At 43.8% G+C, this 26,329-nt stretch overlaps 1 protein-coding gene across 4 annotated transcripts in view; it reads right to left on the bottom strand.

Annotated features, from left to right (window-relative positions):
• Window positions 1–26,329, bottom strand: part of CARPA (Carbonic anhydrase-related protein A) — a 339,981-nt gene that overhangs the window by 3,478 nt on the left and 310,174 nt on the right. For all 4 annotated transcript variants that reach the window (XM_045729300.2, XM_069319934.1, XM_045729301.2 and 1 more), the window contains 2 exons: window positions 17,269–17,490; window positions 7,694–7,871 (listed from right to left, as the gene is read on the bottom strand). In XM_045729300.2, coding sequence (XP_045585256.1) covers window positions 7,694–7,871; window positions 17,269–17,490 — 400 coding nt within the window. The remainder of the gene's footprint in view (window positions 1–7,693; window positions 7,872–17,268; window positions 17,491–26,329) is intronic.

Below are 26,329 nucleotides of genomic sequence, written 5' to 3'. Positions count from 1 at the left end.
CATACCGAAAGGGGAATTATGAGGGGATGAGATGTTTCCTAAGGGAGATACCATGGGACACAGACCTCAGAGCTAAGTCTGTACAAGATATGATGGACAATGTCACCCAAAAGTGTCAGGAGGCAGTAAACAGGTTTATCCCGGCCCAAAGGGAAAAATCCGAGAAGCAAAAGAAGAATCCATGGTTTAACAGGGCATGTATGGAAACAAAGGTACTGAACAAAAGGGCGTGGAGGAACTTCCGAAATAACAGAACACAAGAAAACAGAGAGGGATACCAGAGAACCAGGAATGAGTATGTAAGTGTGAGAAAGGAAGCAGAGAAAAGTTATTAAAATGATATAGCAAGCAAAGCCAAGACCGATCCAAAGCTACTCCACAGTCACATCAGGAGGAAAACATCGGTGAAAGAACAGGTAATGAAGCGTAGAACAGGCGAGGACAGGTATACAGACAATGACAAAGAGGTGTGTGAGGAACTCAACAAGAGGTTCCAGGAGGTCTTCTCAATAGAACATGGTGAGGTCACTGCGCTAGGAGAGGGGGGGCAGTAAACCAGGGGCCTTGGAAGGGTTCGAAATTACGAGAGATGAGGTCAAGAGACACCTGTTGGATCTGGATGTGAGAAAGGCTGTTGGTCTAGACGTGATCTCACCTTGGGTATTGAAAGAGTGTGCAGAGGTACTCTGCTTGCCACTCTCCATAGTGTATAGTAGGTCACTGGAGACGGGAGACCAACCAGAAATATGGAAGGCGGCTAATGTGGTCCCAATATACAAAAAGGGTGACAGACAAGAGGCACTGAACTACAGGCCAGTGTCCTTAACTTGTATACCATGCAAAATGATGGAGAAGATCGTGAGAAAAATCTAGTAACACATCTGGAGAGAAGGGACTTCATGACAAATCGCCAACATGGGTTCAGGGAGGGTAAATCTTGCCTTACTTGGTTAATAGAATTCTACGATCAGGTGACAAAGATTAGGCAAGAAAGAGAAGGCTGAGCAGACTGCATTTTTTGGACTGTCGGAAAGCCTTTGATACAGTCCCCCATAAAGAGCTGGTACATAAGCTGGAGAGACAGGCAGGAGTAACTGGTAAAGTGTTCCAGTGGATAACGGAATACCTAAGCAATAGGAAGCAAAGAGTTACAGTGAGGGGTGAGACCTCAGATGGGCGTGAAGTCACCAGTGGAGTCCCACAGGGCTCTGTACTCGGTCCTTTCCTGTTTCTGATATACGTGAACGATCTCCCGGAGGGTATAGACTCATTCCTCTCAAAGTTTGCTGATGATGCCAAAGTTAAGAGAAGGATTGAGACAGAGGAGGACTGCTTGAGGCTTCAAGAAGATCTAGACAAACTAAAGGAATGGTCGAACAAATGGTTGTTAGAGTTTAACCCAAGCAAATGTAATGTAATGAAGATAGGTGTAGGGAGCAGGAAGCCAGTTACAAGGTATCATTTGGGAGATGAAATTCTACATGAGTCAGAGAGAGAGAAAGACTTGGGGGTTGATATCACGCCAGACCTGTCTCCTGAAGCCCATATCAAGAGGATAACATCAGCAGCATATGCCAGGTTGGCTAACATAAGAACGGCATTTAGACACTTGTTCAAGGAATCATTCAGAACTTTGTATACACTTTGTATACCACCTATGTCAGACCAATCCTGGAGTATGCTGCCCAAGCATGGAGTCCATATCTAGTCAAGCATAAGACCAAACTGGAAAAAGTTCAAAGGTTTGCCACCAGACTAGTACCCGGGCTGAGAGGTATGAGCTACGAGGAGAGACTACGGGAATTTAACCTCACATCGCTAGAAGACAGAAGAGTTAGGGGGGATATGATCACCACGTACAAGATTCTCAGAGGAATTGACAGGGTAGATAAAGACGGGCTATTTAACACAAGGGGCACACGCACTAGGGGACACAGGTGGAAACTGAGTGCCTAAATGAGCCACAGAGATATTTGAAAGCATTTTTTTTAGTGTCAGAGTAGTTGACAAATGGAATGCATTAGGCAGTGATGTGGTGGAGGCTGACTCCATACACAGTTTCAAGTGTAGATATGATAGAGCCCAATAGGCTCAGGAACCTGTACTACAGCTGATTGACAGTTGAGAGGCGGGTCCAAAGAGCCAGAGCTCAACCCCCGCAAACACAAATAGGTGAGTACACACACACACACAAACCCCCTCTGACCAACAGACCCCTTTCTGCCTCTAAGACCCCTCAGGGAAATCATGCCTAACGAACCTGCTGGAGTTCAAAGATTATATTAAAAAACAAGGCATAGATGGATAGGAGGATCACATATTTCTGCACTGCTAAAACTTTTTGACAAAAGGTTCTGCAAAAGAAAGTACTGCACAATAATGAGGTGAAAGGGGGGGGGGGGGAAGGGGAGGAAGTGGAAGACCACTAAAATGGAAGAAGGGAAGGGAACTGTCAGGAAAAAGCAGCAAGCTATCACAACTATGTAGCACTTGGAAGGGATCAGGATAAGGAATTGGGATATGACGGGGACAGAAATGGAAGGGAGAGTACCTAGTAAACTGTAGTCAGAGTCACAGTGAGAGGGCGAGTGGCGGACTGGCCCTTATAGATTGTTGCTATTTCATATTAATGTTAATGACCTAACTTTGGGAGTTAAGTACTGAATGTTGATGTACACAGACGATGCAAAAGTCATGAGAAGAGTTGAGGAAGATGAAAATTGTAAGATACTCAAAACAGTCTTTAGTGAAGCTGCTGAGTTTGTTCGAGAAATGGCTACCGAATTTTAACATCAGTAAGTGTAAAGTGATGAAAAGGGGGAACAAGTGACCAGGACGGTACACATTGAGGGAAAAAAATATCCAGAACAGCTTTCGAGAAACACAAGCTTCTTTTTTAGTGAAACATTTATATTAGTGTGCACACGCACGTAAGACAAGTCCTAGAATATGCTGCCTCATCGTGCAGCCACAACCTCAAAAACAGGTTTTCAATTCGGCTCATCCAAAAACTAAGAGTGATGGGGTAGGAGCAAAGCCTGAAAAAGCTAGACCTAACGTCGCTAGAATAGAGTATGGAGAAAGAAGAGATGACAGAGACATATAAGGTACTTAGTAGGATTGAGCAAGTTATAATAGAAATGTTAAAAATGATTACCAGTTAATTAATCAAGAGAGAATTGATGAAAGCTACAGGAAGATAAACTACATTGATTGTAAAATATATTTTTAACATAAGGGTAGTAGGAAAAAAGACTGAAAAGAAAAGATGTATATGCACAAGTTATAGACGATGAATCCATTTATAATATAAAATGGAGATAAGAAAGAAAAATTGCTCGGAGTCATTACGTCACACAAACTATTAACGGAAAGACATGTTTCAGGAACTAAAGCTCGATCCTACTGGAATAAATAGGTGAGCACACACACAAATAAATCACACTCAGAATCATGTTCATAAATATAACAGGTGAACGTCGAGAAAAGGCACAAGAAGAAAACCCAGACATAATAGCAGTCACAGAAACAAAATTAAGAAAAGTTATTACAATTGCAGTGATTCCATAGGAACTCTATTTGGTAAGGAAAGACTGGGAAGGAGGAGTTGGAGGAGTGGCTCTCCTGATAAGAAAAGACTGCAGTTTTAACAGGATGGCAATACCAGGCTATGATGAGTTCAGAAACTACATAACAGGAACCATGGCAAATGGAGAACAAAAAAACAACAGTAGTAGTAATATATAGACCTCACCAAATTACAGAAGACCTAAAAAGGAATATGATAGAAACAACGTGGCTACCATTAATATTATAGAGAGAGCAGCTACTGTTGCTTGATTTTTTTTTTAAATATATATATACAAGAGTTTTTACATTCTTGTACAACCACTAGCACTCATAACGTTCTGGGCAAGTCCTTAATCCTAATTTTCACACACACACACATCCCCATGAAGCAGCCCATAGTAGCTGTTTAACGCCCAGGTACATATTTACTGTTAGGTGAACAGCAGTAAAACAGGGTGAAAGCACCCAGAAAGAAATGATAGTTTTATCATCAAGGTGAAAGAAACTGGCATTTTTTCCCACCTTCGCCGGGGATAGAACCCTGACGCTTAGGACTACAAACTCCGAGCGCTGTCCACTCAGCCGTCAGTTCCTGAAATTGATCCAGAATGGTCAAACCACGGGAAGATAGACTGGAAGAATAGAGACCCATATGGAGGACCAGAAACCTGGAGAGGTAAACTACTGTACGTGGCAACAAGAAACTTCCTGAGCCAAAACGTCAAGGTATCCACAAGAATGAGAGAAGATGGCCAAGCTAGACTCGATCTGATATTCATCCTGAATGAGCTGGACATGAGGGAAGTTAAGTAGGAAGCCCCCATGTGAATGAGGGACCACACTGTACTGACATTTGAGTATTTGGATGAGTCAGGGGTACTTCTCCCTCCACCCCCCAATACCACAAAAGAAAGGGGTGGCATATCGAAATGGAAACTATGGGGAGATGAGAAAATTCCTTACAGAAATACCATGGGAAACAGAACTCAGAGATAAGTCTGAACAAGACATGATGGATTATGTCACACAAAAGTTTCAAGAAATAGTAAGAAATTTTGTCCCGGTCCAAAAGGAAAAAAAAACAGCACAAAAGAAGAATCCATGGATTAATTGGACATGCGAGGAAGCAAGGCAATTAATTAAATACAAAGGTGTGAAGGAAATACAGAAAGAACAGAACGCCAAAGAGGAGAGGGGAGATACCAGAGGGGCCAGGAATTAATACCTCAGTGTGAGGAGAGGAGCAGAGAGACAATATGAAAATGACATAACATATAAAGCCAAGACCGACCCAAAATTGCTCCATAGTCACATCATGAGGAAATAAACAGTGAAAGAACAAGTGATGAATCTGAAAACGGGTAAGGACAGGCACACAGAGAAAGATAAAGAGGTGCGTGAAAAACTCGACAAGAGATTCCAGGTCTTCACAGAAAGACGAGGAGAGGTCCCTGAAATAAGAGAGGTGGCAATAAACGAGGCAGTTTTGCAAGCGTTCGAAATTACCAGAGAAGAGGTTAGAAGGCATCTGTAGGCTCTGGCTGCGATAAAAGGCTGTTGGACCAGACGGCACCTCTCCTTCGATACTAAAAGAATGTGTAGAAGCACCTTGCTTACCACTCTCCATGGTGTATAGTAAGTCAGTGAAAACAAGACACCTACCAGACATGTGGAAGAGAGCTAAAGTACACCCAATTTACAAAAAAGACGACATATAAGGGGGTACTGAGCAACAGGCCAGTGTCCCTAACATATATATACCATGCAAGATCGTGAGAACAAATCTAGTTACATATCTGTAGAGAAGGGACTTTGCGACTCACCCCGAGCATGAATTCAGTAATGGCAAATCTTGCCTCAATGGTCAACGAGAATTCCACAACCAATTGGCAAAGATTAGGCAAGAAAGATAAGGGTGGGCAGACTGCATTTATATCAATTGTTGGAAAGCCTTTTACACACTATCCCCATGCTAGGCAGGTGTTTAAGTTGGAGAAACCGGTGGGAGTGGCTGGTAGGTGCTCCAATAGATAAGGGAGAAAAAGGAAGCAAAGAGTTACTGTAAGAGAAGAGACCTTGAAATGGCAAAATTTCACCACCAGAGTCCCACAGGGTACTGAACTCGGATCTGTTCATTTATTGATATATGTAAATGATCTTCTAGATGGAATAGACTCATACCTCTCAATATTTGCATGAAGACAGCATAAGGCAACAATTGACCTGGACAAACTGAAGATGTTGTCCAACAAAAGGCTATTAACGCTTAACTCTAATAAATGTAAAGTAATGAAGATAGGTGTAGGGAGCGTGAGGTTAGAAACAAGGTATCATTTGGGAGATGGAATCCTTCAAAAATCATTGAGAGAGAAGACCTGGGGGTTGATATCACATCGGACCTGTCCCTTAAAGCCCACATCAAGAGGATATCATCCACGGCATTTGCTAGGTTGGTCAACATTAGACCAGTCTTTAGAAATTTGTGTAAGGAATTATTTAGATCCTTATACACCATATACGTTGGACCAATACTTGAGTATACAGCTCCAATGCAGAGTCGTATCTAGTACAGCACAAGATTAAATTAGAAAAGGTTCAATGGTATGCCACTAGACTAGCACCCGAACTGAGGGGTATGAGCTACGAGAAGAGATTTCGGAAACTAAACCTTACGTCGCTGGAAAACAGAAGAATTAAGTGAGACATGATAATCACATACAAAATTCTCTGAAAATTGATTGGGTAGATAAAAACAGTTTGTTTAACATAAGTGGCACACGCACCAGGGGACACAGGTGAAAACTGAGTACACAAATGAGCCACAGGGACATTTTAAAGAACTTTTTTACTGTCAGAGTAGTTAACAAGTGGAATGAATTAGACAGTGAAGCGGTGGAGGTAGAATCCATACACAGTTTCAAATGTAAATATGATGGAGCCCAATAGGCTCAGGAATCTGTACACGAGTTGATTGACTGATAAGAGGCGGGATCAAAGAGCCGAAGCTTCATCCCCGCAAGCACAATTAGGTAAGGACACACACACACATTAAGATTTTAGAAAGTTTCCATTTAGCGTAGGAGTAATGGGAAAAACAAAATTACCTAAAGATGCGGATGACGCAAAGTTGATGAGAAGAGTTGTGACAGATGAGGATTGCAGGATCCTCCAAGAGGACCTGAACAGGTTGCAGAGATGGTCAGAGAAATGGCTACTGGAATTCAACACGAGCAAATGTAAAGTTATGGAAATGGGACTAGGAGATAGGAGACCAAAGGGACAGTACACAATGAAGGGGAACAGCCTACCTGTGACGACGCGTGAAAGAGACCTGGGGGTGGACGTAACACCTAATCTATCTCCTGAGGCACATATAAATAGGATAATGACAGCAGCGTACTCTACACTGGCAAAAGTTAGAACATCATTCAGAAACCTAAGTAAGGAGGCATTTAGGGCGCTTTACACTGCCTACGTAAGGCCAGACTTAGAGTATGCCGCCTCATCATGGAGTCCCCATCTGAAGAAGCATATAATGAAACTGGAAAAGGTTCAGAGGTTTGCAACGAGACTCGTCCCAGAGCTAGGAGGGATGGGGTATGAGGAGAGCCTGAGGGAACTGTGCCTTACGACACTAGAAAGCAGAAGGGAGAGGGGGGACATGATAGGAACGTATAAGATACTCAGAGGGATTGACAGAGTGGACATAGACGAAATGTTCACACGGAATAGTAACAGAACGAGGGGACATGGATAGAAGCTTGAAACTCAGATGAGTCACAGAGATGTTAGGAAGTTTTCTTTTAGCGTGAGAGTAGTGGGAAAATGGAAAGCACTTGGGGAACAGGTTGTGGAAGCAAATACTATTCATAATTTTGAAACCAGGTATGATAGGGAAATGGGACAGGAGTCATTGCTGTAAACAACCGATGCTCGAAAGGCGGGATCCAAGAGTCAATGCTCGATCCTGCAGACACAACTAGGTGAGTACAACTAGGTGAGTACAACTTGGTGAGTACAACTAGGTGAGTACACACACACACACACACACACACACACACACTGGAGGGAATTGCTATGTCGAGGAAAATCTTCAGAATACCGAGAGTTATCAATGTCTCACCTGCGTAGAACATCTCCCGGTGCATGGTGGGACAGCCCTTACTCCGGTGGGCGTTGGTGAAGTCGATGTTGGTTCTGACGGTCCTGTGGTGCAGGGGCTTCACGGGACGGTAGTTGTTCGCCATCTTCGCCTTCGGAGATTTCTGATCTCCCTGCATCAGTAGCCGAAGTGCGTAGAGCTGCAGGGAGGAGCATAAGCGAGAGAACACCTGGTTAGGAGTACGTAGAGTAGCAGTGGAAGTAGTGCATAGAGCTACAAGGAAAATGAACTCATGGAACATCAGGGAAGACGAATACCTAGTGCTGCAGAGGGAATGAGATCATAGAGTTACCGAGGTACATAGCCCGCAGGGGGTGTGCAGGATACAGAGCTTACAGAGCTGTAGAGAGGAGTGCTTACAGTGGAAGGACATGAGAACACTTGGTGTTGAGCGAGCCAAACAGAACCCCCATCAGAAAAAGACATTATCCTTTGTTTATTTCCCATTTGTGAGTTATTGTATTTACTTGAAAATTACTGAATACCATTTTCAGTTATTGGAGTTTAATGACCAAACATCACATCAGAAGATGGAGAAACGACGACGTTTCGGTCCGTCCTGAACCATTATCAAGTTGTGTGTCAGTTACTGGGAGAAACTACCAAGTCTCACACACGACTTGAATGTGGTCCAAGACGGAGCGAGACGTCGTTCGCTTTTCCATCTTCTGATGTGTGGTTTGATCATCATATGTGTGTGGTTTGATCACCATATGTGTGGTTTGATTATCATATATGTGGTTTGATCATCATATATGTGGTTTGATCATCATATATGTGGTTTGATCATCATATATGTGGTTTGATCATCATATATGTGGTTTGATCATCATATATGTGGTTTGATCATCATATATGTGGTTTGATCATCATATGTGTAGTTTGATCATCATATGTGTGGTATGATCATCATATATGTGGTTTGATCATCATATGTGTAGTTTGATCATCATATGTGTGGTATCATCATCATATGTGTAGTGCGATCATCATACATTTAACCCCGTTATTGTGACTCTTCGTCTGTATCGGTGTTTCACTTTCAGTGTGTTCCAACTTGCTGTAGTTGGAACACTACAGCAAGTCGTTGTGTTGTAGTGTTCCAAGTCACTACATTTTGGTCGCCAAACGTTCCATTATTGAGGAAACATTGATCAGTTTGATTGTTTGTCCTACTTGAATTAGGCGGTATTATGACCAGAGAGATTTTTATGAAAGGTGGTGAAAGGGAGATGTTTGAGAGGTACTAGAGGCGAGGAGGAGGGAGACGGGTGAAGGATGGATGGGTGGTGAGAGGGGGGGGGGGAGGAATAGACGGTTCAGGGATGGAGGACGGGAGGGAGCGCAAGGTGAGGGATGGAAGAATGGAAAAGGAACGTCATCCAAAGGAAATGTAAACGTGTAAGGCCATCCGGACTGCCCCTCACAAGATGGGTATGGAGTTCTCTTCCCCTGACCACATTGATATGGGGTTCACTGCCAATCAGAACTTGACTATGGGCGACACTGCTACTCACAGGATGAGTAAGGCATCCGCTAGCACTGACAGAAGAGAAATGACTCCCACCACCACTCACAGGCTGGGAATGGCATCCATCATTCCCCACAACCCATCCTCGCCGGATTAAAATGCCGTCCACTACCACTTAATGGAGGGAAATGGCGTGGCTATTAAATAAACTAAAATAATGAAATTAAAAACTCTCCGGCACGAATGCAGGACCCAATAAGCCGGATGCTGAAAGCCATTCAAGCTAAAAACGGAGAGAGGGAACCAGCCATCCCGCCGCAAAAATGATTGTGAAAAGCTTTGAAAAGGTTGTGAGAAACAGGGAGTGGAGGCGACTGAGAGGTGAGATCTGTTTCTATTATAAAATCGCCAGGGACTCGACCTGACGTTGGGAAAGTTTGCGGGTTTCACTGTGCCGTGTGAAGAATGATGGAGCATCTGCGCTGCAAGGGTGATGGAGAATATAGAGACAAGAAACCATGGATACTACGGTGATGGAGAAGAAGATTGAGGGACAAGAAGCCAATGTGAACAGGGTGAGGGAGGTACAGGAGGAAGAACAATAAAGCAATTTCTGCGGGGAAGATAGAGAGGCAATGAGCAATCTGTTGCGAGAGTTATGGGGAAGGGAAGGGAACTATTAGGACAAAGCGCCAAGACATTACGACTATATAGCCCATGGAAGTGATCAGGATATTAAGATAAGGATTTGGGATGGGACCGGGGGGGAGGGAGGGGAAGAAATGGTGCCCATCCACTTGGATGGTCGAGGATTGAACGCCGACCTGCATGAAGCGAGACCGCCGCCATACCGTCCAGCCTAAGTGCTTGGAATTATGGAGAAGAAAGACAGAAGCCTTGTTACATGAGATATGGCGCAGTGAGAATGAATCTATAATGCAGCAGTAATGGAGAATCAAATGAGCGGACAAACACCAGAGGTACACGTAAGAGGTGAGAAACACAGGAATAATTAAAAAAAATGTATCATGAAAAACTGTGGAACACGAAGATATAAAACACACTTGGCAGCTCAACTCATGAGATGAGAGACAAATTTGAAAAACGTGATGTCATTTGAAAGACAGCACTAAATGCCAGATTATATATGATTGAAATAAAAACTTTACATAAAAAAGCTTTTCGAAATGTATGAGGGAAGAGAAATGGATGAAGGTATTGCGACATGAATAAATAACGGGACAGAAAAGACAAATGTATCATAATATTACTTAGATAAGGGTTTTGTTATTATATACAAGACAATAGTTGGGAAAACAGTTGCATATATTACGAAATTGGGAGAGAGAGAGAGAGGGAAAAGAGAGAGAAAAGAGAGAGAAAAGAGAGAGAAAAGAGAAAGAGAGAGGGAGAGAGAGAGAGAGAGAGAGAGAGAGAGAGAGAGAGAGAGAGAGAGAGAGAGAGACAGAGAGAGAGAGAGAGAGAGTGACCCTCTACACCACACCATACAACTTATAAAATCTCGAAGTCACAACTATTTCCTCGGTCATCACAGCATTAGAAGAACGACTAATTCTACCATAAAAGTCTACGCGCTATGCAACCCACATTTGACTAACAACGCGATGCTCCTAATGTTTGCCCCATGTTTACTAATGGTGTACCCCATGCACGCATGGGGTACACCATGCGTGCTTTTCATGCAGGGCAGACCATAACTTGTTGCCTCTTCCGTCTCCTTCTCCTGTGCCGGATTCTGCGGCCCTGCGGCTCTCTCAATTGTGCTGGCCCTTTCACCTGCGCTGGCTCTGCGTACCCTGTCTCTACTTCGGATATCCCCTGAGGGGTGTGGGATAGTGCCCAGTGTCGGCGAGGCTGCTGGCAAACGAGGTTGCATCTAGCCCGCCATGGGACTGCCGGCCGAGGGCTCTTCTCGGGTGCCTCCTGCAGGTGGCGACAGTTCCGACGATCAGCGACCTGTTTCGAAGCATTCTCGGACGGATAGGAGTGTGTCACCCCATCATGAGTGGGCTGACGAGTGTGACGAGGTGGTTGATGATGCTGTGGGGGGCTCTGTGCTGCCTCCTGTTTCGGCCCCTGCGCCTCCTGCTCGTGGCTCCCCTCCGTGGGGGTTACCCTGGGTGATCGGGACCTCGTCGAGGTGTTGAAGAAAGATGTGCGCCGGGGGAGGGGGGTTTCTGCTCCTGTGCTTGGTGGTGGGCGTCCTGGCCCGTCTGCGGGTCCCCCTAGTGCGACGCCATGTGCGACACTTGGTGAGGAGCCTAGTGCGTGTCCTAGTGTGATGCCCAGTGCGCATCCTAGTATGGCTCCCAGTACGGGGCCCCCTAGTGCGAGACCCCTCTCTGTGATCTCGGCCTCTGGGGAAGTGCTAAGTAGTGAGTTCCAAACTCAGTCTATGGAACTCACTTTGGATGTACGGGCACCATCCAATGGTGCTCTTCTACCATTTGGGTGCCGCGAGAACAGGGGTTTATCTATGAGGTGCCAGATTTCATGCCTTAGCCTCGTGTGTGTCCTGGTCGTCAGGTGACTGATGATGAAGTGTTGATTTGGGAGGCTTATCCCTTGCCCTATCCGGCGCAAGAGTTCACGGATAAATATGTGTAGTCCTTGTGCTTGACTGTGTTCTCCCTGTATTTTTGTTTTTGTTGCTTTGTCTGCTATATGTATGTTTTGTATCCTTGTTTTGGTTCACCCAATTTGGGCATTATATTTTGTTTGTGGTTTATATATACTGTACTGTTTTGTTTCCTTTGTGTGTTTATATGTTGTGCTTCCTGTGTTGTTTGCGCGAGCCTGTAGCTTATGTAGTTTATGCTTCTGTTCTGTTAATGATTTGTCCTTTTTTTTTCCTTGTCTTTTTCTTACATTTGTTTTTATGTTCTTATATATGTGTGTGTGGGGTGGGTGGTTGGGTGTGTGTGGGTGGTTGCGTGTGTGTGGGTGGTTGCGTGTGTGTCGGTGGTTGCGTGCGTGTTTGTGATGCGGGTTTGTGTTCCCCGGTTCCAGCATGTTCCAGTTATGTGATTGTGTGAGTTGGGTTCTGTAGGGCCCTTCTGGCTTTCTCTGTATGTGGGTCTGCTTTGCCTTTCCCTGTATGTGTGTGTTTGTGTGTTTAGGTGTGTAATGTACTTCTCATTTGCCTGGGAATGGATTGTTTGCGAGCTTATTTTCTGTGTTCTTTTCTGTACTCTTTGTTCTCTTCCCTTTTGTCTTTATATTCTGTATCCTGTACATGGTTCAAGATTATGTTTTATTTGGTTTTTATCCTTTTCTGTTTCATGTTCTTTGTCTGTTCTTTATTGTCCTTAGTATGCTCTGTGTTTATTTTATAAATAAAAAAAACTTTTCATTATCTATCTACCACATATCACCGAGAGTGTTTTATTCACCTAAGTATCGTCTTGACAAAACTGCCGCATGCGGCTGTACCAAGGAGACCACTACGATTGAGTACCTGAGTAGGTGAATGTGCCTGAACGAGGACCCGGGCACCGTAAGTACAGATTAGGCTTTACTGCAAGAGTATCTCTCTGCGAGCAGCTGACCATGAATCTTTTTCCCCAACCCAAATACTTAGACAGATCAAAGACGAGGTAAAGACAGTTAACACGTACTTGTTAACGTAGTACGTCAACAAAGCTTTAATGGAAGTTCGTGGTGACATTTTTTAATTTAAGCGTACGTTCACATATAGCTAACTACTGATTATTGAGTAATAATTGTGCATGCCAATTACTTGTCCGATTGGCGAGGTATTGAGATTTATAGCGCATGTATTACCATTGCCCAATCGTCGGTAAACTCCAGTGTCCTGGTTCATTACCGCAAGTGATTGAAGAGGCGAGTTAATGATGGGTTGTCCCTGATTGTTAGGTGAAGTTGTTCCAGTGGGAACCGTTATCATTTAGCTAGATGAGCTATGTATCTCTAGCGCCATTATGATTTGATTGACACCAGTCACGAGTAAATTCAAGCATCCATGTATTAGTGAGTAAGTTTATTCATCGAACTATGTTAATTTTTATGATGTGAGTTTTGGAACCCATTCCATAGGTTATTATGATAAATTTCATCAACACTATAATAGCTCCTAGGCCTTTCAACACTAATAACTAACAGCCATTAACCACTTTTTATCAACTTGATGAGGACCCTGAGTGAATTAATTGCTTCATTAGCACTGTTAGATTCTCACGACCAATGACATCGCTACTCTGTGAGCTGCACAAGAGAACCACAATCCACAGAGGAGTCCCACTTGAACAGTGTACACAGATATTGTACCTAATTACACAAAAAATCACAATAACAATATATATAGCAATGCTAAAATCACCTGGAACCCTTAGGTGACTCGACCCGGCCACCAAGGGGCTGGTCAGGGTGGTAGAGAGGTAGAGGTTGATGCTGGTAGTCCGTTGGTCGTGGATTTAAGTACCTGAGAGCTCCAGTGGATTTTCTCATAGTTCCTAATACTGTGGTAGGTACCTGAGATTTGCATTAGCTTAAACTGATTCGATGACGTAGCTTACAAGTGTAGTGAAGAAACGTAAGGCCGTCATGTTGCCAAACTGCTCAGGTGCCATATTGTGTACTGCCAAACTGACCCCCAGCAGTACACAACTGCTGGCGTCGTCTCTACCGTCATTGCCCAGCATTTACAACATGGATAAAGACAGTTAAAGGCCAGCTCCTAAAAGGAAGAGACCATTCAGTGGTCGGCAACTATAGCTTCAATTACTTTAGAAAATCTTGAGATAATAATCTCACAACAAATCAGAGCATTTTTTTTACCCTCATCGCTTACTATTTGATCGATAATATGGTTTCCGGAAAGATCTTTCTACTGCTGATATTTCGTTCAGCCATTTCCACTAAGTTGCGTTAGTCACTAGATATGAACCACTTACAGCGACTGTTTTATTGCACGAGACACTGCAGGTGCGTTTGGCCGAGAACCGCACCTTGGACACCTTCATTCTCTGGGTATCCCGAGTATCTTATACCTAATTTCGTTATTCTTCAGGAATGAACTCCATTGGAAGTTCATAATGGATCACAGTCTGAGAGCCCTTTAACTGGTGCCTGTGCACCATAGTGGTGTGTTTTGGCTCTTGGGGAATGTCTCCTTCCATGATATACAATTCATCATTCCAAAAGCTCTGTCTTATGGTGTTGACTGCACTCTAACCATTACACATGTAAAATAAAAATATTGACGGCTACCAGGCTAATTAATACTTCCAATCAGCAATTTTATTTTCCTCTCATGGATAATCTATTCCCCCTCCCTCCTCCCCCCCCCCCCCCCCCCCCAGCGTTTATCCGAACTGTAGACACAATAGAGAACTGTGCAAGACGACTCACCTCCAGTCTTGAGACGTTTTAGTTAGACTGGGTAGTATTCCAGAGCCTTAGAACTCAACACCAGAGATACGTCGGCTGTCTTACATGTATCTATAAGAACAATGTTGGCAAGATTATCCACCTGGCTCAACTTCGAGGACAACCAGTATCTGGAAACCACAACACAAGGCGCACAGCGTCATGCTGGTTGTGTCGCTCACAAGAACATCACTCCACGACCGGTACATCGTCCATAGTCTGACTCGCACATGTTCACTCAGAATATTATATTGAGTGAACTCAACACAAACAATATTCACTCAATAACATAAATAGGCTTGAACTCCAACCAACTGACAATAAGAAGCCTCTGACACACAGTTGGCTCCATCTTTGTCCTGCTACTAACATGATTTGTAACTTAGCACTTAAAGTTCATTCCTAACTGAAATAATCAGCTCATTGCATGAATGACTTTCTAGGGCAAGGCTTCAGATGAGCTGAATTAGGTTAACAGTTCTTATCTTGCTGTTGCACGAGGAACATCAGTGTGTTCCCCTAATGAACCCTTACTCTTATTGAACAATAAAGTCTTTATAATTATCCATTATGGTGAAATGTGATTATCGTGCATGGTGTGCTATTTAAAAGGTTGTATATATAATCTCAACATAAAAATTACTATTACGTATAAAAATTAACAAATTAAATTTGTTCATTATATTTCTATTAATTCTCTTATATCATAACAATTTAAAAAATCCGTTTCTTCATTATTTATATAAAACATTTTATGGTGACTTTTAACAAGAGTTAATTGCATATAGTGACATTAATATTGGTTATCTCTTAACGTGCCTCGTTCTTAAAGTTACCCAGTGTGTTGTAGTGGTACTGTGACCCCGGGGTACTGTGACCCCGTGGTACAGTGACCCCTTGTTACAGTGACCCCTTGGTACTGTGACCACGTGGTACAGTGACCCCGTGGTACAGTGACCCCTTGTTACAGTGACCCCTTGGTACTGTGACCACGTGGTACAGTGACCCCCGTGGTACAGTGACCCCGTGGTATTGTGATCCTGTGGTACTGTGATCCCATGGTACAGTTACCCCGTGAAACAGTGACCCCATGGTACAGTGACCCTGTGGTACAGTATGCCAATGATATAGTGACCCCACAATATAGTGACCTAATAATATAGTGACCCCATGGTACTGTGACCCAATGGTAAAAATAACCCAATGATACAGCGGACGTATCCTCTGCCTGGGAGCCGCTGGATCGCATTCTGTTTTCGCGATTTTGGATTTGATACTATCGTTTCGCATCCCAATTCAACGATCTGGTTTGTACGATGCCTGATGCATATATCGCCTTGGGTTACAGGATAGTTAATAGATTTTGAACGTTTTCTGGCTGGTTTTCCCGGCGGGTTGACGGTGTCCGGCGCCGGCATGGCTGGTAGGTGCCGGGAGATGGTGGGCTCCAGGTGTCCCCTCAGCTGTGGTGGGCGGCTGGCAGGCGTCATGAGGGCGCCACATGACTTTTGCATTTTAGTTGGGGGCCGAGTTTTGGGCTTTGCTACCTAGTGTTCTCTGTGTGGGGCGGGGCCGGTGCTTGTCACCCTGAGGGACTCCTGGGGGGGCTCCCCAATCATTTGCCTCTCTTTGCGTTTCTTTGACGCGAGGCATCTTAGTGCCTGGTGATATGCATCATACGTTTCACTATTAGGATTTGCGATTAACTCATTATGATCCCTCATTATGATATAAGAGTTACACTATCTTATACGAGAAGTAAAGAGATTTTAGTAGCTAGCGTTCAGAATTTTATGGAAGAAATGTAGTATTTAGAGTGACAGATGAAGTGCATCCGATCCAACGTTCGTCGTCGCTCCTTAATTCACAACAACAACACAACTCGGATGTACAAGCACACCGTCACACCGACGCCACAGCAGCGACACGATACTCCCTCAAACACAGTAAACATTGTTCCTGCACCTTATAACAGCACTCAACAAAGTAGAACCTGCTTAATTGCAGCCATTTTATACGTGGAACTTTGTATAATGGTGAAACTACAAATAAAACTGATTTAAGAGTTCACACGCGCTGTTTAAAAATGATAGGTACGTGAAAGATAAAGAAGTTGTGAGTGGAGTGTGAACCACACCTGATGCATGAAGCCAAGAGCCGACAAAGTCCATTACAACACCATCAGTGATGAACAACACTACATGCACTGGCCCAACAAGAGGGATAAGTCCTAACAAAGGAAGACTGAGATCCGTACCTGCATCTTAATAAAATAAGGGAGGTTGGTGGTGAAATAATAGATATTGGATTCAATATCTTTGTGCCACTAATCCCATTTATTGCAGGTGTGGTTATGCCATGAGCTTACGAGCTCTTACTACACTTATTGATCACAAGAAGAGGACAAAAATAAGACCAACCAATATATAGTATACAACGAGAGTTTAGAAACAGGTCTAGCACATTACAGTGTTAAAGGAGAGGGCACAAACAAGACCCATCCATATATTGACTATAGAAATATAAAACACAAGACCCACCCATATATTACTACAGATATATGAGACACCAGACCCACTGATATATTGGTTACAAAGATGTGTGAAACAAGATCCACCCATATATTGACTACAGAAATATTAGACACAAGACCCACCTGCTGCCTAGTGATATATATGGGCTTGTTCATGATGAGCCAGGTGGTGGTCTCCCAGCAGCCGGGATGGGTGGTGGAGCCGTCGTAGGTCATGTAGTGGTGGGTGCTGGGCAGCAGGCCTGCCAGTGACAGGTGCCGGATGGCCCACTTCTGGCCCCGGAACACCACCTTCTGGAACCCCGACGCCAGGATCCCGACGTCCGCGTTGCCTTCATCGCCCTCCTGCGGTAGAACAGTGTGCGGTGACAGGATTTTAGACGGGAATATATTTTGAAGAAGAGTTACACTACCTTATACGAGAAGTAAAGAGATTTTAGTAGCTAGCGCTCAGAATTTTATGCAAGAAATGTAGTATTTGGAGTGACAGATGAAGTGCGTTTTAGTTCGAGATGAAAGTTGTGCAAGAAGAGGGTGTCCTGGAAGGCATTATACATTCTTTCCAGAAAGAGGTATATATATATTTTTAAGAGGAGATGACATCTTCTTCATATGAGTAATGAACGCCATCGTAAGAGGATAGCACAGTTCTTAACTGTAATAGGTTCCATCTTTAAAGTTTAAGATCCTTCTTGGGAGAAACAGTTATTGAGAGAATAAAATACTTTTTACAAGTAGCAGAGAAAGAGTTTTGAATTCGACACAGTCTTGAAAGTGAGATAGTGGTTTTAGTAGGATGTTCCGTGTATTGAGAGCGACGAAAAAAATGGAGGGTGAGTAGGGAAATGAATCTTCTGAGTGGAAAATACAATGTCTGTTTACATGGACTAGGGCGTTCTGAGTGGCGTGGCAGATACAATATTCTGAGCAGATGATAAAGTGTTGGAGATACACAGTCATGGTTAGAGTGAGCTAGGATACCACATATCTGTCTTCATCACAGTCACCTTATATTATTCTCCTAAATTTTCTCAAATACAGTATGCTCGTTTTTCAGTTCCCTTCAAAATAACAGTAGTAAAACGGACAAGGGAGAGAGGGAGAGAGAGAGAGAGAGAGAGAGAGAGAGAGAGAGAGAGAGAGAGAGAGAGAGAGAGAGAGAGAGAGAGAGAGAGAGAGAGACAGACAGACAGACAGACAGACAGACAGACAGACAGACAGACAGACAGACAGACAGAGACACAGAGAAATTGGTGGACCAACATGTGAAACAAAGCAGGCAGGAAGAGACATAGCCTTGCCAACATTACTCAACATATCTTCCCATCATGCAGTAAACTTTATGATGTTTACTGCAAAAAGGCTCCAAATCACCGTTTCTGGCCAGAAAACATATTACATTACACAACCTGGTAAGGTGACGCTATAATTTACATAAAATAAACAAAGCCAACTTATTTTCTTCCAAAAGTTCCTTTGATGTCCTATTTTAATTATAATGAGCGAAAGAAAGACTTAAAGTAAGCCCAGCCCTTGACTGCGCCCCACGGCTCGTTCTTTAAGAACTAGCGAGATGCAAGAGCATCACCTTTTCCAGACGAGGCAGGGAGGATGCAGCTTCCTGTGCGTCAAGTACATTTATCCATAATATATTCAGGTTCCTTTGAACCTAAGAGAAGCTCTCGTTGTGTACAAAAGTCACCCATTGTACGCAATTGTCACTTCATTTACAGGACGAGGTCTTTTGTGCCGAGGAAAGTCTTCCTTGCCTGGGTCATGTTCATTTTAAGCGTTCCGTGTTTGGTATAATTATAGCAGGTTCACTTAAAGAGCAGAGCGCTCATTATAAGAGAAAAAAGATGAAAGAATATGAAACGAACGAACGTGAAAGTGGTAAACACAAAACGGAGGAGAAAAAATTTGGTAAGGTAAAAATTCAGGGGATAGAAGAGAAAAGTTAAGGAATAAAGCCAATTAAATCGTGTACTTATGAAAATAATAGAGCGTAAAATTAAAAGCAAATGATGCATAAAAAATATAGTCGAGAGGGCTTGTACATGAGGAGAAATGATGGAAAATTGAGATGAAATAAACTAGAATAAGGATCATGATAACTATTCAAATCGACGTCACCGTACTGACGTCTAACCTCCCTCCAATATACTGACGTCCACCTTCCTCCCATATACTGACGTCCACCCTCCTCCCTTATACTGACGTCCACCTTCCTCCCATATACTGACGTCCACCCTCCCCCATATACTGACGTCCACCTTCTTTCAATATACTGACGTCCACCCTCCTCCCATATACTGACGTCCACCCTCCTCCCTTATACTGACGTCCACCCTCCTCCCATATACTGACGTCCACCCTCCTCCCATATACTGACGTCCACCCTCCTCCCATATACTGACGTCCACCCTCCTCCCATATACTGACGTCCACCCTCCTCCCATATACTGACGTCCACCCTCCTCCCATATACTGACGTCCACTCTCCTCCCATATACTGACGTCCACCCTCCTCCCATATACTGACGTCCACCCTCCTCCCATTTACTGACGTCCACTCTCCTCCCATATACTGACGTCCACCCTCCGCCCATATATACTGACATCCAACCCCCCTTCCATATACTGACGTCCACCCTCCACCCATATACTGACATCCAACCCCCTTCCATATACTGACGTCCACCCTCCTCCAATATACTGACGTCCACCCTCCACCCATATACTGACGTCCACCCTCTCTCCATATACCGACGTCCATCCTTCCATATATACTGACGTCCAACCTCCACCCATATACTGACGTCCACCCTCCTCCCATATACTGACGTCCACCCTCCTCCCATATATACTGACATCCACCCTCCTCTCATATACTGACGTCCGCCCTCCACCCATATAATAACGTCAACTCTCCTCACATATACTGACGTCCACCCCCTTTCATATACTGACGTCCAACCTCCTCCCATATACTGACGTCCACCCTCCTCCCATATATACTGGCATCCACCCCCTCTCATATACTGACGTCCACCCTCCACCCATATACTGACGTCCACCCTCCTCCCATATACTGCCGTCCACCCTCCTCTCATATACTGACGTCCACCCTCCTCCCATATACTGCCGTCCACCCTCCTCCCATATACTGACGTCCACCCTCCTCCCATATACTGACGTCCACCCTCCTCCCATATACTGACGTCCACCCTCCTCCCATATACTGACGTCCACCCTCCTTTCATATACTGACGTCCACCCTCCTCTCATATACTGACGTCCACCCTCCTCTCATATACTGACGTCCACCCTCCTCTCATATACTGACGTCCACCCTCCTCCCATATACTGACGTCCACCCTCCTCCCATATACTGACGTTCACCCTCCGTTCACAGCTGACTATAAAAATCATATGAGACAAGCCCATGGCATCTCCCTAACAAGAGAGATATTGAATATAATCACTTGTATAATAGACAAAACCCAAGATGTAAGAAGATTACAAATTCTTGAAGCAATCCACACAAGAAAAGAACAACCTACCATAAATACCCAAATTACTGAACTATTTACTCTACCCACCTTGCAAGTAAGAACAAGACCGGAATGTAAAGATGCCCACATAGAAGACTCTGCTCAAGATGCCACGCCCACGCCCACCTTTGTATATGATTCATCCCTATTTACGTCCCCTATCCTTACCCCATTTATGCCCTATTTTTCCTTTTCGATGTACTCCTCACCTTTTTATTTTAGGCACCTGACCTCCTTAATGGTATAATTCCAATACGCCTAGCACTGCCCCATCCAACCAGCACCCTCGCTGCCCCTTGCATCACTTGCTGGCATTATCCCTGGTCTAATACGATAAACGGAGAGGCTTGCCGGATCAGACAACCACCGATTCTTCAGGGAACTGAATGTGTTTTTCCTAGCCAATGGCCTGCACCCATCACAGTCCCTGACACAAGTCTCACTACCTCCTCTACCACACAGGGGACTTCCACAAGGTCAATCTGAACCCAGACTTCAGCTCCACTACAGACCCAGGCTGTACAAACAGCAGCAACCTCCAATTCAACCCCCAAAGTTACCACCATCACCGTCTCAGCCTAGGCGCTCGCAGACATGCTCTCTCCGACCACCAACACCACCACCAACGTGACCGAACCGGCTTCTACCACAACTCATCGACTCCGGAGCCAACCTCAGGGTTTGAGACTAAAACCACCAACAAGACTCTGACTAAGAAGAAACGGTCGACTAAGTGGCCTTCACTAACTGACCAGCTCTATAATTGGTATAGCTTGCCCTTAGTTACCGCTCCAACCTCCCCCTGCAAAAAAATGACATCATCCATTTACAGATCTACAGTATCAGTTAGAGGCTCCCAAAAGCCTCTACGTATGGGCTATTCATGCCCGTGCCACCTTTTGTGTGGCTTAATCTTTATCAGTCAATCAATCAATCACTGTCCCATCACTTGAGAATGAACCACGTAAGTTCGAAACGTTGAGTAAATTTATAATAAGTGTAATATATTCTACAGTTAATTATTTGTTTTTCTTCACCTCGTACAAGGATGATATATGGAGAAATCCTCTTCCAATTAAACGAAGATGCAAGAGCACTAGTCAGAGGAATAGAAGCCCTAAACAAGAAAATTATCAATACAGAATATGCAGTCATATTCAGAGAAACACGAATAAATTAAAACCTGCTCCCATATGCACCATTATATACATATATATCTATATAAATCTAAATGTAAATGTTCGTTTGTTCAAAATCGCTAATCTCCGAAAGTTTTTCACCGATTGCTCAGAAATTTTCACAAAACGTTTCATTCGCATCCGAGCGTGTTTTTATACACATACTATACAGATGTCACGTCTGTGACGGGAAAAAACAAGATCTTTTTGAAAAACTGTGCTTTTCATGTGTTTTTTTCTGTGAGGGAAATCTTCGAAACCTCGTTACCCATTGCTTTGAAATTTTGACTCAATGTAGCATTCGAATAGGCGCGTATTTCTATATACCTACTATATAGATGCCACCAGTTACAGGTAAAAATTAGCTTTTTTTGAAAAACATCGCCATCTGTTGCACGTTAGAGCAACACTCGCTGTACAAAATATGATATGATTCCATTTAAATGTTTCCAATTACATTGATAAATTGAATTTTCATAGATTTTGAATTATTTTCATTTTGATTTAATTATTTTGTGTGAAATTTCGTTGGAAATGAGCTGTGTTGTTTACCATACCGTTCATTTCGTGAATATAAGTATAGATGCCACACTTGTGACAGGTAAAAACCATGTTTAAAAAAAAACAGCGCCATCTCTTGTACATAAGAGCAACACACGCTATACTAAATATGTTACGATTCCATTTTAATGTTTCTGATTGCATTGATCAACTGATTTTTCATAGATTACGATTTATTTTCATTTTTATTTAATTATTTTGTGTGACACTGTGTGGAAATTGAGCTGTGTCTTTTTTACCATACCGTTCATATCTTGAGAATAGTTGATTTTTTATTTTTTTATTGTTTTTCATCTCGTTGTTTTAACTGTTCTTATTTTTCAGTGATGGGAACATCAGATCATTTGATGTTCTCAGTTTTCTGATGGGAACATCAGATTATTTGGGAATGGACCTGACGAGGGAGTAGGGAATGGTGGGGAGGATGAGTGGACAGGAGTGGGGCAAGGTGGGAAGGACGAGGGAACAGGGGAGTGGGTAATGGTAGGGAGGACGAGGAGAGGGGGAGTGGGGGATGGTGGAGAGTACGTGGAGACAGGGTACTGGGCAATGTTGGGGAGGAAGAGAGGTCAGGGGTATGGTGGATGGTGGGGAGGGTGAGGAGATGGGGGAGTGGGGGAAGAATGGTGTGGAAGACGAATGAACAGGGGTGTGGGCGATGGTGGGGAGGGTGAGGAGACGAGGGAGTGGGGAATGGTGGGGAGGACAAGGAGACGGGAGAGTGACGGATTGGTGGGAATGATGTGGGGATGGGGGAATGGTGGGGAAGACGAGGGGCGGGGAGGGGGGATGATGGGGAGGACAAGGGGACGGGGTAAGGAGGAAGAGTGGGAAGGACGAGGGTATGAGGGAGAGGTGAATGGTTGGGAGGTCAAGGGGACGGGGAAGGGAGGAATGGTGAGGAGGATGAGGGGATCGGGGTGGGGTGGGAGTTCTAGGTTCGTCAAACCAGACAATTTCTATATTTCCACAGACAATGGAACAACAAATAATATTGTATACCCACAAGCATTTGTGGGTATACAATATTCGTATGTTCAAAATACCTAATCTCCGAAAGTTCTTCACCGATTGCTTTGAAATTTTGATAGAACGTTCCATTCGCATCTGAGCGTGTTTTTATACATATATTTAGATGTCACGTCTGTGAAGGGAAAACGTGCTTCTTTTGAAAAACGGTGTTTTTCATGTGAGGAAAATCTTCGAAACATCATTACCAATTGCTTTGAAATTTTGACTCAACGTTGCATTCGAATTGGCGCATGTTTTTAAATACCATATACATGCCTCACCTGTGACAGGAAAAAAACACTTTTTTTTTTTTTTAAAGCGCCATCTGTTGCACGTAATAAGCAACAATACTATACAAAATATGTTACGATTTCATTTCAATGTTTCCGATTGCATTGATAATTTGAATTTTCATAGATTTTTATTTGTTTTCATTTTGATTTAATTATTTTGTGTGACATTTCGTTGGAATTGAATTAAGTTTTTTACCATCGCGTTCATTTCGTGAGCATAATTTATTTTTTTACTTATTCTTTGTTTTTCCTTTAATGTTTTAACTGTTTCTCTTATATTTCAGTGATAGGAACATCAGATCTTTTGATGTTCCCAATTTTCTGATTGGAACATCAGATCATTTGTGAATGCATCGGACGTGGGAGTGGGGAATGGTGGGGAGGACGAGGAGACGGGGGGAGTGGGAGATGGTGGGGATTACGAGAGGATGGTTGTGTGGGGAATGGTTAGGAGGACAAGGGGACGGGGGAGTGGGAGATGGTTGGGAGGACGAGGTGGAGGGGGAATGGTTAGGAGGACGTGGGGACGGGAGAGGGTGGGAAATGGGGGGGGGGTGTACTGGAAGACAGGGAAAGGTTGCTGTGGCTCAGCAACGCGTGGTCGGGTACAGCTAGTATATAATATATTTGCCATATCTTGTGGAGTTTGTGGATTTTATACAAACTCTGTGGGTGCCAAAATGAATTTTACCGGAGCGCTGTACGCATGGTCTGTACGCCAGAAGGTGCCCCTTGCTTCTCAGTATAAACGCACTGAGAGTATGTTTTAGTTATAAACTTTTTTCATGATTAAAATACACGAGTTTCGTTGTTCATTAAGCTGGCTACGGCATTAATATCCTTCGCTGTTGTAACTAAGCGTGATTCAGCACACGTCATTGTTGTTTAGAACGAGCAAGGTGATGAATGGCTCCCATTGAAATATTCACTCATTTTGTGGCGCCATTGTTGGTACACTATTGTTAGTCCCAGAAAAGCTTAGAAATCTAAAAGGTGGTTCATTTCTGTTCCTATTTCCAGAAACCATGCCATAGGCTGCGCTCTAGCATTTTATAATTATCTGTTGGCACATTGTCTTCCAGTTGCTGGAGTGGTTGTGGTGTCTCGGTCTCTGCCTGTAGCACTTCCCGGTCGACTGTCTCATGCTAAGTGAACGTGAAAACATTCCCTCGACTTTCTCACGAACGCAGAGAGGATCAGAGCTGTTTTCGTTAACTTAATGAGTCTTCCTTTCCCAGTGGGAGTGTATTTCTAGGGAGGCAACGATGCTGTGCTTTAAGTATACCCACTTCTGGAGGGTATACCTTAAAGACAAGACTCATGCTTACTGACCAACCGGCAAGTATACTTGTGTTCTGATCATTGCCCAGGACTACAGATTGATGAAGACTAAGCCACCCAACTGGTGGCACGGGCATGACTAGCCCGTTATCACGACTACAGTAACTCTCTGTGAATATACACTGAGAAGCGGTGCATACCCGTAGTAGAATATACTAACACTGAGGAGAATATACACCGAATGTATATACTCATATTGAGGAGGCTGGCATACCTCACCTTGGGGTTTATTAACTTGTTAATTTAATGACATTTGATTCATTGTAATTATGTGAAAATGATGTTGATATCTAAATTTACCCGAATTTTATATTTCTTGAAACTTTATCGTATGTGTAATATTGGTGCTTTACTACACGTCGTGGGGTGGGGGTGGGGGGGTGGGGGGGGATCTTGGCTGCTCCCAGATCTCTCACCACTTCTCTTTCTCACCCCTCTCTCTTCCCATATCACCAACCTGTCCCTCTCTAATCTCATTTTCTCTATCCCTCCCTCTCTCCGCATCTCCCCCCCCCCCTCTTCTCTCTACCATTATTCCTCCTTTTCCTTCCCTTTCCTCCAAGCATCACCTATTTCTTACCCCATCTCTCCCCCTCTCCCCTCTATCTCACTCTTTCACACAAAGTGTAATACAATACTGAATTCACGTTCATCGTTTCTAGTGAAGAAGTTTAAGGAGTCGGGCAGCCATCTCTTACCGATTTTAATGGAGTTTTGTTGGAGACCAACAAAGTTTTTGTTTGTTGTTGTTTGCAACAGTGATAGGCAGGAGTCACTGCTAGGTCTGACCCCTCTTAATTGGACCAATAATAGACCTATTATTGTCCGTCCGTCCTCTTAATAGGACGGACATTGGCTGGTCTGGATAGGCTTTATATAATTATAATTATTATTATTACATAAATCCTACCCAGACCAGCCTATGTCTGTCCCGTACACCAGACCATTCAAACTGTAAGTTGGGTTAAGCTAGCTCCAAGTATCTGCCCTCCAGCCTTGGGCAGGGTGACAGACAAATGGATAGAGAAACAGATATACTGACAATCCCTTATATGTAGATTACTAGACGAGGTACTCCGGCGGTGCCCGAGTCGAGCCCTCTCCTACATACTCCTTCCTCCCCCAGGTCTCCTCCTCTGACCCCTCTCAGGCCTTCATCACTGTCACGCCTCATCACCGTAACCATTTTCCCATCACACTATCGTCACACTTAGGTAATTACACACACACACACGCACGCACACAC

Source organism: Procambarus clarkii, chromosome 94, assembly GCF_040958095.1.
Source record: "Procambarus clarkii isolate CNS0578487 chromosome 94, FALCON_Pclarkii_2.0, whole genome shotgun sequence".
NCBI classification, from domain to species: Eukaryota; Metazoa; Arthropoda; class Malacostraca; order Decapoda; family Cambaridae; genus Procambarus; species Procambarus clarkii.
This window is presented reverse-complemented; position numbering and strand designations above follow the sequence as displayed.